General features: G+C 39.7%; 1 protein-coding gene across 2 annotated transcripts in view; it reads left to right on the plus strand.

Moving 5' to 3' along the window:
• The window catches only part of Arhgap15 (Rho GTPase activating protein 15), a 628,420-nt gene that overhangs the window by 84,946 nt on the left and 530,298 nt on the right, over positions 1–13,176 (plus strand). For both annotated transcript variants that reach the window (XM_052182436.1, XM_052182437.1), the window contains one exon: positions 6,964–7,025. In XM_052182436.1, coding sequence (XP_052038396.1) covers positions 6,964–7,025 — 62 coding nt within the window. The remainder of the gene's footprint in view (positions 1–6,963; positions 7,026–13,176) is intronic.

The raw sequence follows: 13,176 nt of genomic DNA on the forward strand, positions 1-13,176 counted from the left end.
GAGCTACCATGCCTGAGCAGAGGGCACACTCCCCAGAAAAAGAAGCTTCAGGTGATGGGAAGAATTGGAGAATCCCTGGAATTAGAGTCTTTCTAGTTAAATGGTATCCTTGAGCCATGTCCCCACTTATAATTCGTTTAATTCTAGAGTAGGGAAACATGTACACCCACATCAACAAAGACTATTAGAATTGAACAACTCTCTCTTCACAGAGTGAAATTAAATTATAACAGAGATGAATTATAATAATAAGACGCTCTGACAGCCAGAAGGAGGAAGGCCACACTCCACAAACTTCAATGATGGTTGAAAAAACAAGTAACAGTGAAAGCAAAGACAGAGAAACAGAAACATATTGAGAGCTGAATTCTAAGAAAAGCCTTTGGAAGACTGATGGGAGTTTTCCAGATCCACAGAGATCTTTCCTAAACCCATCTCCTAAACAGAAACTGGAGTTCTTGGTAGCGAGTGAATGAGACTTACTGGCCTCAGCATGAAAGGCTCAGGATGAAAGTTCACAGGAAATCTTAAACACAAAATGCTCTAATGTCATTTTCAAAATGATCTTTTGATGAGTTAGTGGTAAAGAAAGCAACAACACAAGGATAGCATTTCCCTTGAAATACACAGTGGTTTAATAAGGGGGAGAGGGCTACAAGTGTAAACCTAAAGTGAGACATGATCCCACAGCCGCCTAAGACAAGAGGAGAGGGAATCCATATGAAGGTATACTCCACACATGAGCTAAAGAGTTCAAGAGATCTGTGACAGTAAGTATCATCAAAGCCAGACCACGAAGCCAGATGGTTTCTCAAGAGTTTGGGAGTTTGTTTTCCTTTTGGGTAATTGGCTGGGTGCCTTTTGCTTCTTTGAGTCAACATCTCACAATGAAGCAGCCCTGGCTTATCTGCAACTCACTGGGCAAACCAATGAATGGGTGGGTTGCTCTTCCTGCCTGTTTCTGCAAGTGCTGAGGTTACAGATTTACATGAGGTAAGCACATCCTCTGAAAGCATCTTCAGAAAAACTCTCATGGGTTCCTTCACATCGTGTTCTCTCTCTGTCTATCTCTATCTCTCTGTCTGTCTCTCTTTGTCCTCTTTCTCTCTATGTCTCTGTCTCTCCCTCCCCCCTCGCTCTCTCATTTATAATTCACCAAATTCAATTATTGCTACCCTTATGCATAGGTATAGAGCCAGTGGAGCATGGTCAACCTACCATGCACTACACTCCTAAGAAAATGGCTTCTTCCTCCCTTGACAACAATCAACAGCCAATTAGTTTCTGGTAGGGGTAGAAGCTCTATGCCCCTCCTTTCTTCCATGCAATAATGTTATCTGGTTTGATCTTGCCTAGGTCTTACACAGGCAACCACAGCTCTGATAAGTTCATAGGTGCAATGATTCTGTAATGTTTAGAAGACACTGTTTTGCCCAAGTCCTCTTGAGTCTTTTTGCCCCCTCTTACACAACATTTCCTGAGCATCGTTGGAACAGATGTGTGAAATATGTCTCATTGATGACTAAGCCTGCCACAGAACTGTTTTCTTCTGCAGTTTGCTCAGTCTTATTAACTGTTCTCTGCAAAAAGGCACTTCTCTGCTGAGAAATGAGATCTTCACTATCTACAGATATAAAATAAATGTAGATAGAAGACATTTATCTATTTAGCAAACTAATAATGGTAGGTTTACTTTAGGTCATGAGTTCCTGTGGTGGTTTGTATGAGAATGGCTGCATAGGATGAGATATTTGAACACTTGGCCCTAGTTGATGGTTCTGTTTGGGGAGATGGTCCAACCTCGGAGGCAGAGGTTGAGAGATTATGACCTCACCCACTTCGTGTTTGTTCTCTCTGCTTTGTGTTTGTGATAGAAGATCTCTTGCTTTCCACTGTACCACCCACTGCCATGCCTCCATACCATTATTGCCTCTAATTCTGGAACCATAAGCCAAACTCTTCTTACCATATATTGCCTCATTCATCATATTTTATCACAGGAACAAATAAGATTCTTGCCTAAGTTTACAGGAAGAGACATGAGCTTACTCCTATGGAGTGACCCCTATGTCCAATCAGAAAAGCCAACAAAAATACAAAACAATACAGAAAAAAAGGTGGAAACATTGTAAAAGCCAGAAATAGTGGATAACTTTAAGGAAACTGTGTTTCCCAGAGAAAACAGGGCTGATGTGTGTATGAATTCAGAGACAGTGACAGCATACACTAGACTTGCTCCAGTTCACACCATCAAAATTTCAACCCAGAGGCAGGGAAGTGGGAACAGCATTAACCAAGGAACTTTTATGCTTCATAATTGTCCAGAAAGGGAAACCCAGTTTCTGTCCATGAAGTGACAGTGTGATATCAGCCACACCCCAAGGTAGGCTTCATACTCAAGAACAGTTGTCCAGTACAAAATGCACTTCATGTCTTCATATTTTTGCTTACTTTTGGTGTGTTTGTGTGTGTGTGTATGTTTGTGTGTGTGTGTTTGAGTGTATGTAGATTTGTGTATGTGTTTGTGAATGTGAGTATATATCTTTTGACTCAGTTGTAGTCATGATCAAAAAACAAAACAAAACAAAAAACAAAAAAGTCAACAATAACAACAATCCAAAAACAATCTGAGAAAATATGCCAGAGAACACTTCATTTATGTCACATTTACAAACGGACAAGTGTCAGATGCTGGGCCTCAGAGGCAGCAAGGATATGGAGTAGAGATGTTCTTCACTTCATAGAGGTCCAGAAGAAGGATGAGAACAGTCGCAAGGGGGAGGCAAGCAAAACACAGTCTCCAAGAACTTCTCCACCCCCTCACCATTATCCTCCCCACCCCCCACTCCTTTCCACCCTGTGTTAGGTCTTTTCTTGCTCCCTGCCATTGCGCTACTTCCTTACCCCAGGCACTGCCTTCCACAGTCCCAGCACTGTCCAATAGTGTATTAAAGTCTGAATTAATGTTTTAATGTCATAAGACATGCCTACACATTCAAAACAAAACAAAACAAAAAACATGGACCCAGAGGTGTCCATGAGCAGTCTCACAGTCATTCCTAAATCCAGTTCAAGTTAGCCATCAAGATTAGCATCACGAGGTAAACTGAGAATAATGTCAAGAGAAAGAAAGCACACGCAGAGAAAGAAGACAAAAAGTGTCTCTAAATAGAGGAGAAAAGTGAACAGGAATTACAGAAGGAAAGAGGAACATTGAAGGGTATAGAATGATGTGAGACAAGGTAGCTTCATTTCATGTTTCTTGATAGAAATCAACAAACAAGATTATCAACAAAGTACCGTGAGCTATGAAACCCTTAGTACTTACTTTCCTATTGAATAGGAATGTCAAGTCTGTTTGAAATTTACAGTGGTCCAGGGTCTTGGTTACAGGAACCTCCCTTAGAAGACAGGTCAGCCATACCTATGATTCACATAGTGAGTCCTCTTTCAATAGGGCCATCCAAGTTTCACATTGAGGTTTGTCTCAGATTTATTTGAGAAAAAAGAAATCCTAATTGCCAACAGCATCGGTGTTTATAGAGACTCTCCAGTGCTTCCTCAAAGAATACAAGGGTGGGCGGATATTCTGACTCTCACTACTTAAGTCATTGACTTTCTTTAGCAGACAAGTTACAAAGCTAAATATGACTTCGGTGGTTGTCAATAAAAGCAGATGAAGAACCAAGGAGAGGGAATAAAAATTTCAACACATCAGCAGAGCAAATATCCACACAAAGCAAAAGAGCTATACAGCTGAAAGCCAAATTGTCAACAAAATTGGGTGAACATTTCAGTCAAATTTATTTCACTTTATTTTAGCAACACTGTCCAGTGGACCACTATAGATCAATGAAACATATTATGGTCATTGGTATCTGCTAACATGAGACGTTCACACTAAAAAAATAAAATAAAATAAAATAAAATAAAATAAAATAAAATAAAAAAGCTGCAAATGTCTGCACGAGAGATTATAGGCTCATGTTTACTACACTTGTGGCCGTTAATCAAAAGCTTTCTTCTCTTCTGCCTGTCTGCGTGTCCAACCTAGGTTTATAAACAGGTATTATCTTGAAATTCCAGTGCCATCCACTCTCCTCTGCTGTGTCTCAGCACACAGGATGCTCCGGACGCACTTCCTCAGTGCTGGCAGACTGGCTGGCATCCAGCCTGGACAAATTGCTGATCTTTCCTGCCACACAATGTTAAATAGGGATTCTAGCCGACACTGAAAAAAAAATAGCTCCAAAAGCCACATTTAGCATCTAAAGACTGGCTGATATTTCTTTAAGTCTACATGGTTAGGTTGCTTCTATTCCTTTAATGAATTTCAGTTTGGCCTACAATCTGGCATGGGAGGAATCTAAACTTAAATTTAAAGCCTATATATAACTGTGTAAATCACTAAAGACTAGACAACCTGATGTCTAAATTATAAAATGAAATTTACTGATCATTCTTTTTCCAGACCACAGGACTAAGAAAACAATTAATAAGGTATCACATATAAACCCAGATGTGCAATACATAGTAATCTTCTGTTTACACTAATGCCTCCTTTCACCCAGCCTGAGCCTCTCAGAATGACTGCTTCCTGGTATGTAGAACACTAAGAAATTCAGGTGTGAGATGGTAATCCTGTAAATATTCACGTAATTAAGTTTACCTTTTGGAAGCCTTTCTTGTCATTGTGGCACCTGAACATGGCAGACTGTTTAGTGCAAGAAATCAATTAGGATTTATTGGTCCAGTGTGAAGACTGAGCAGAGTCTCCGAGGTGTAGAAGAGTTGAATCAGTCTACTAAAAAGAAGGGATGTCTTAATGTGTGCCCCTAGGGGTTAAACTGAAAGATCAGACCTGTCTTGTTAATCTTTCAACTCTTGTGCATGCATAGTGGCTGATATTTGAGAGAATGGAGTGTGATTAATTGAAAATTTGCTGAGGGAATATATGTATGCATTAATTATGAAAGAGAAACATAGTATAGAGAGGAACAGCTGATCCTGGAGGAAATAGGCACATGTATAAGACTGGGTGTGGGGGGAGGGAGAGATGGGGAGGAGGGAAAGGAGAGGTAGATGGAGAGGGAGTGGGAGAGGGAAAGGAGAGAGGTAAGACATGGCTTTAAATCTCAAGCACACCCGGCACACATTTAGATTGTAAGTGTGTATGCACACCATATATTGAGATAAATACAACTACTGTTCAGGGTGGTACTTAGTGAATTAAAAGCAGAGAATGCTGCAAAGTTAGTTTTAGGGTCTTCTTTATGTGGGTTGGAAGGCATGTTATAGGGTAACAAAATTCTTTGGTTCCCAAGGCAGGGACAATATACATAGAATAAGGAAGTGGACTCAGTCCATGGAGAGCTGAAACTAAACCTAACACTGTGTAATAACACTATGAACCCCATAGTTCTAAAGATCAGCCTTGAAACTGAGACTTGTGGCAATCATACTGAAGGAAGAGACATCTTCTAAACCTACATGGAAAACATATTTTGCCACCATTGTCATTATCCTAATAATATCCTACAGTTTAATCATTACAAATGCATTTAGCAAATGTAATTTGAAAGATAAGTACTTTCCAATGCATTAGGAATAAAACAATACAGGAGCCAGGGAAGGATCACATCTGCATCATTTATAGCAGAGCAAATCTTACAAGGGGCAATTCTTTACTTGCCACCATGTTAGTCTGTGGGACAACTCACTGCCCCAAAGTGCCTTTTCCTTTAACCAGAGAATAGTTTTGACTTTTATTATTCTCTGTTTAAATAGCATTCATGTGTCCCTTCGTGTATGTATTTGTTCATACAATTAGTGTGACTCTGGGTTCCCACAGCATATGAAAGGGACAATCCTTGGCCTTCAATGGGCTCAGAGCACAGGTGTAGTAAGCAATCCAGCCATTATGTTATCTGAGGGTGTTAGCAGAGGGACAAGGAAACAATGGAGTGGAAATTGGGTGTGGGGTGTCTCAAAGACAGCCCAACAAATGATGGAAAGACCATCAGACAAAAGCCATATGGCTTGTGTTTTGTATATATAAGAATTTTTGAGGGGAAGATATAATGGATGGTATATTATGGTTGGGGATATGGACAACACACCATTGGCAATGAGGAAATATGGCCCTCAGCTGTTAGACATGGAACACGAGGAAAGCGTGCTCCTCCTTTAAAGGTAGAACATGCCAAGAACTAGAATAGGGTAACCAGGAAGCCACGAGGGCACAAATAGACCACCAGCATTAAACTGAAACCACTATATTGACTTCACTGGGAATCAAGATACTATGATCCGCATTTGTGTGTATTTTGCTTGGAACTTACTGAACACCTCTGTTGTATTATAGTAGATTGTTCCTTGCCCTTTAGGGAGTTTGAAACTCTGTGAGGGTGAAAGCCAACAGTACAATCAGGCAAAGGAAAGCTGTTAGATAGCTCAGATGGCAATAAGAGAGTGGCTACGTTGTCTCTGGCTAACTGTCCAAAATGCACAAAATGTTGCCATTGTAATGTCTCCCCATAAGTCATCAGGCTCCGCTTCTTGTTCCATTTCCTTCTTCCTGGCCTTGGCAGGTGTATGGAGAGGGTGCCAAGGAAAAGCTTTCCTGGTAAGATTTAGGAAGGGTTTGCATTTCTCTTTGTTTTATCATTGAAGTCAATGTTTTAAGCAAGTGACTTCCTGACACGTAAGGGGGAGCGAATGGTGCTGTATCACTATCAAATGATCCATTCACATACATCTTCCCAATCTATCGTTTGATATGTAAAGCTTGTAAAGACTTTGATCTGGTATGCACTTCCCATAAGTCTTGTATGCATTATTAATAAAGCTCTGTGACTGGAAGCTTCCATCATTGCAAGAACTGTTGCTTAGAAAGCTTGGGTTCATTCATACTGAAATGCATAATGGTTTGTCACCGTTTTAACATACAAATTCTTCTTGCAGATGGTTGAAAAAGAAGGGTATCTTCAAAAAGCCAAAATTGCAGATGGAGGAAAGAAACTAAGGTAATGAAAGTTCTTCAACTCTATGTTACATAACTACACAGTCTCCCACCTCCTCAGCTTGTGTCAGTGCTTTTGTCTGAGAAGCAAGGCCATCCAGCCCTAACTAGAGCAGTCCCTTCTGTTACCATTGTTGACACCCTTATTGGTAAAATAATTATACTTTTCAAAGAAAGACACTGCATTCTATAGTGTTGCCCAGAATGTAAAACTGGTTGATGTCTTGTCTTCTTAGGACTAGAAATCTTTAAAACATAAAAAGGGAAACATGATTTCTGGATCAACAGATTGGGTTGTTGAATGAATTCATTTGCAGCATATAAAGATCTTCATGCAATAGCCCGCGAAGCTTTTTTTTTTTTTTAAGGATGGAAAATTTGAACCATATTTGTAGTTCAAAATAAAATCATTTAGAAAAAAATGAAAAGAAAATCATGAACAGAGTATGGTGAGGGAAATTTTAAAATGATTTAAAAAAGCTCTCTGGGGTGAGGGGCAGGAACAACAGAGATGTTCAAAATAAAAAGAACAAGTTGGTCATTGGGTCAAGGAAGATACTGGCTATGTTGTTTAGATGGGGGATTTAAAATAGTCATGTCTGTTATAGAATGTTTGCTAATACATCAAATATATTGTATATTTAGATTTATAGTATGGAATATGCAAGTAATTAAGGTGCATGGAAGTACTGAAAGTAAAACACATTTCCTTGTGAGTGTATTGCTATTATAACTAAGTAGAATAAATATTCTAATTAGCTACACAATGGAACAATACGTAATCGAATTACACAATATGTTACTAGAAAGATGTTCTGGCTCACATTAGAGAAAATATGCTTTGGCTTCATGACTATCATGGACAGTGTCTATATTTATTTCAAAGAAGGAAAATGAAAATGTCACTCATAATTCCAGTGATCACAATAGCTATTATTCTAGTACTAAATAGTAAATAGTGCTAGAATCTTCCCAAAAACTTTCTTGTCAGTATCCCAGCAGTCAACCTTTCTCAAAGATCAAATGCATAGCAGCTTGACCTTCTCTGTCTCCAGAGAAGCCTCAGGCAAGTTTTCACAGAGCAACAGGTGAGAATAATTGACTGGGCAGCTCAGCTTCTGAGCCTTTCTCTTCCATAGATGACATCCCACAGTCACCAACTCAGGCATGTGGAGGGTGGAGCAGTACCACAGTCAAGATGAGTAAACCAAGACCCATTCTTACCTGACCAACCACCTGAGCTCCCACACCTAAGCTCATTCAAGATATTCCAGATGAATACACTCTTCATTGGGTTTGGGGTGGGCAGAAATGGTAATACTGATCAGTGTTACCCTCCAGCCTCACAGAAAACAGGAAGGTCATCAAAACAAGTTGACTGCCTCCCATGGTGGCTCTCTGACCCCCTCCATCTGTACTCCATTAGCCATCCTAGAAGGGAGGGATCTGAAGCATGCTGAGACAAAGTAGCACCTTTCCCTGCCTATTCCAGGAACACGGTGCACGTTCTTTCAGTGTATGTACTACTGTGTGTTTTTTGTTGGCATAAAAACATGCTGAACTTGTTTGATTGAAGCTTAATTTGTAGACGCTTCTGCATTGGTCTGTATCCTGTGTTGTTGGTTTCTCATTCAGTGTGCATGCCATGTGTTCCTCAGAATGTTTCATTGAATGGTCCCTGGAAATTTTAGTTCTTGCTTTAGAATCCTCAGGTGCACTGAAATGAATTGATGATATCCTTCAGTTGCAGCCCTGAAATATTATCATCGTGGGCATGACCCCTGGGTGGTTTTTCTTCATATTCTCTTCTACTCCAATGTCAATCTCCTGTGTATTCGTGCTCTAATTGGTCCTCAAATCCCCTATCTAGACACTTATTTCCTTTTGTGTACGGTATTCAGGACAAATCAACAAAATAATTGTTTGTAATAATGTGTGTATTGACGTGTTCTATATTGCATTAACAGCTTTGTATTCAAAACCTCGTCTTTCTTGCCATGTTCATTCCGTATTAGGACACAGATGTGTGTTGTAGTGCCACAACCAAAGACCATTTCTTTCCAGGGGTGTTGCCCACTTGCTACTATGTATCTCTACCAAATTTTATTTTCACAAATCTCCCAGACACAAACTCCTCTAAGTTATCTCTAACTCTTCCAAAACCTAAAATATAGCAAGAAATCACCCATGATTGTTTCTGTGGACCTAGTTAGATGCTCTCCCTGGGAAGTTCACTTCCCAGTTAAGATTCCTGGAGCATCTGTTATGTTCCACTGCCACTCTCTCCTGAAGGACTGCAGCATCTCACACAAGTTTATTCTGCATTGCTGAAGGGATTCCTTTTCTTTACAATCCCATCCAGCAGTCTACATTTAATGTTGTCAAATATCTGGCCAAGGCATATTCCCTCAATGATGTTTTCATTCCCATTTAGCTGGTATTACAGTTGGGTGTAGCTCTAATTATTCATCTAGAGTCACTCAAACTCTGCTTCTCAAGAATTGCTTATTCACATTTATTGTGTATTTTCTCCATATTGTTTGAGGAAATGCATAATATGTTACAATATATTATAAAGATAATTGTTAGTTAGATATTATAAATATCTTCTCTAAATTTCTGGAGTTTGTTTTTGCATTTAATACTGATACATTCAAGTTGAACATGTGAAATGTACTAGTCACCATTTTACATACTCGCTATTCTTCCCTGTTCATGTGTGACGATATGGCAAACAATTTTTAACTCTCATTTTAATTGAACTTTAACTCAAGTCAATTTTTTTTGCTAAAAGTATTATAACTGTACTACTCATCATAATTATTGTCTTTTGAAATTATCTTCTGAAGTTTAATTCTAAGCTGAGATGACCTTTCCAAATTGCGTGGCTGCTAAAGAATGTTACCAGCTGGGGAAGTAACACAACAGGTAACATTCTTTCCTGCACTGGAACCTGAGTTCCAATTCTGACATCCCACGGGAAAAGGGTTGCAAAGATAGAAGCAGATGTATATGAGGAGCTCCTTGCATGTCTGCCTAGTTACAACAAAATAGAGAGCTATATAAGACAATTAACATCCCCTTCTGGCCTCCATGCCAGTGCACACAAGAGGAGGTAACCCATTCTCTCTCTCTCTCTCTCTCTCTCTCTCTCTCTCTCTCTCTCTCTCTCTCTCTCTCACACACACACACACACACACACACACAAATGTGAGCACATGTTACACCATACACATGAATGTAAGCATCCATGTGTACCCTGTCCTACATTCACATATTAAGGAAAAGGACCCTGCTTCTCTTACTACCTATTGCTATTGCTTGCCCAAAGTCTGTATTTTAATCATCAGCAACAAAAGGGTCAGTTTGGTCAAAACCTTGAAAAGTTATGGCAGTTTTATTCCACGAATAACTTATTAATTATTAAATGATGTCACCTAGTTACTATAATTTGTATTGCTTGTTTGAGATTTTTCTACGGACTGTCTCCCATTTATCAAGGATCTTATATCATTTTAATAAAATTTAATGAGCTAATAAGCAGTATTAATAAATGATTATTCTGTCAAGTACATGGTTGATTGTGATAGTAGCAGTACTTAAGTCATATTAGGTTACAGACTTCATGGTGATTTCCTGTTTTTCAAATGTAAAAACCATTGTCTTCTTAACTGCTCCTTCCTCCAGAGTCTGCTTAAAACATAGATGTTTTCTTCTTCTTCTTCTTCTTCTTCTTCTTCTTCTTCTTCTTCTTCTTCTTCTTCTTCTTCTTCTTCTTCTTCTTCTTCTTCTTCTTCTTTTCTTCTTCATCTTTGCCTTTCCTTTTCTCCTTCTTCTCCTTCTCTTTGTCCTTCTCCTTCTCCTCCTTCTCCTTTTTCTCCTCCTCCTCCTTCTCCTTCCTTTTCCTTCTCCCTCTTCTTTCTATTTCTATTATTATTAATATTGATATTATTATTAATAATTTTATTTGTTTACATTTCAAATGATATCCCCTTCCTCATTACCTCTCTACAAACCCCTCATCTCACCCCTCTCTCTGCCCTCCCCTTTGCCTCTATGAGGGTGCTCCTTCACCCACTCACCGACTCTCTCTTCACTGCGCTATCACCCCACTACATTGGGGAATCAAGCCACAGCAGAACCAAGGGCCTCTCTTCCCACTGAAGTCAGATAAGGCCATCCTCTGCTATATATGTATCTGGTGCCATGGCTCCCTCCATGTATACCTTTCGGTTAGTGATTTAGCTCTGGGTGGCCTGATTTATTAATATTGTTCTTCCTATGGGGCTAAAATCCACTTTAGCTCCTTCAGTCCTTCCCCTAGCTCTTCCATTGGGGTCCCAGGGCTCAGTCTGATAGTTGGCTGTGAGTATCTGCATCAGTATTAGTCAGATATTGGTAGACTCTCTCAGGTACCAGCCATACCAGGCTCCTGTAAGCAAGCACTTCTTGCCATCAAAAAATAGTATCTGGGTTTGGTGTTGGCAGACAGGATGGATCCCTAGGTGGGGCAGTCTCTGGATAGCCTTTCCATCACATTCTGTTCCATTTTTTGTCCATGTCTTTTCTTTGGACAGTAACATTTCTGGCTTAAAACCTTTGAGATGGGTGGGTGGCCCCACCCCTCAGCTGGTGGCTATGCCTATCTACTGGAGGTGGTCTCTACAGGTTCTATCTCCACTTTGCTGGGTATTTCAGCTAAAGTCATCCCTGTTGGATCCTGGGAGCCTCTTGCTTCCCTGGCATCTGAGACTTTCTAGTGGGAGACCAAGAAGCCGGAGCTGTTCTTCTACTTCTTGCCACCCTTGATCGCAAGAGTTCCAACTGCCATTTAATAAATACCACTTTTGGAACTTCAGCAAAGTTTTCTCTGTATAAAGCCAGGCTGTGTCATATACATCTGATATTGCTCCTAACTTTGATCTCGTCTTTCCTACCTTATTTATTTGTCGCGGTTTCTGTCATGTGCTGTATTTTTCCATAAGGAAAGAAAAAGCATTGCTCATGTGAATAGGATGAGGTGGCAGGAGGGAGAAGTTGTTGGCTTGATCTTACAGTCATAAAGGGCCCCAAACTTAGCCTTATTTTGAAATGAGGTTATACACATTTCCCTTGTGATATACTGACAGGCTTGAAAGCAGAATTCATTCGGCATTCAACTTTAATTTTTAATTATGAACCTTGAAATTATGCTTTAGCTTTTCTGATGAATCTCAGGAACCTTTTTATTTGGGGAATTTCATACTCAAAGCTGTAAGGATCCCTGGCTTCTCTCCAGCCCCATGAGGACTTACTAATATTTTTTTAGGGGGTGGTGGTAGTTCTGTTCTATTGTTACGTTTTGTTTTTCTGGTCCCTAGAGCTTAGTTTTACAAAAGGCACCTGCCCATGGGCTTATGTTAGCGCAACATCTCACACGTTTCAGCATGCACGTGCTTCCTTTTTGGTCCCTCTGTGACTCTGTACATCTCCTCACATTTAGATCTCACGTTGCTCTCCCCTTCTGAAGGGCACAGAAATACTTGTGTGAATATGGATGGAAAACAAGCATGAAAACAAACCCGAAAACAGTTACAGTGTTCATGTTTACTGGTGCCAGCATTCCTCATAGACTCAGGTTGCTTAGACTGTGATTGTATGTGTGTGCCCGTGTGCACCTGTGTGCTGATATCATCAGTATCTTTCTTTCTTTCTTTTTTTCTTTCTTTCTTTCTTTCTTTCTTTCTTTCTTTCTTTCTTTCTTTCTTTCTTTCTTTCTTTCTTATTATATACAAGGTGTTTTCCAATGTGAACCTAATAACTTCTTAAGCTACATGTTTTCTTAGAGCTTGATTTTTATCCTCTTGTGCAAAGAAGAAAAGGAAGGAAGGAAGGAAGGAGGGAGAGAGGGAGGAAAGGAGAGAGGGAGGGAAGGAAAGAAAGAAGGAAGGGTTAAAGCTATTCTTAATGCCTTTGACACTTTCTGCTCAGAGTGTCAATAAAACAACACAAACCTAGCCTGTCTCTTTCTATCTTTCTCTGTTTCTTTCTATCTCTGTCTCTCTTTCTGCCCCTCCAATTCTCCTTTCCTCTTCTTGCAAGACTAAATAAAATGTGTATTTTACACCTACTCTCTCATTGGTTCACCTTCTTAGTACATTATAGAAGCTTAAAAT

The sequence above is a fragment of the Apodemus sylvaticus genome, chromosome 5 (genome assembly GCF_947179515.1).
Source record: "Apodemus sylvaticus chromosome 5, mApoSyl1.1, whole genome shotgun sequence".
In the NCBI taxonomy this organism is placed as follows: Eukaryota; Metazoa; Chordata; class Mammalia; order Rodentia; family Muridae; genus Apodemus; species Apodemus sylvaticus.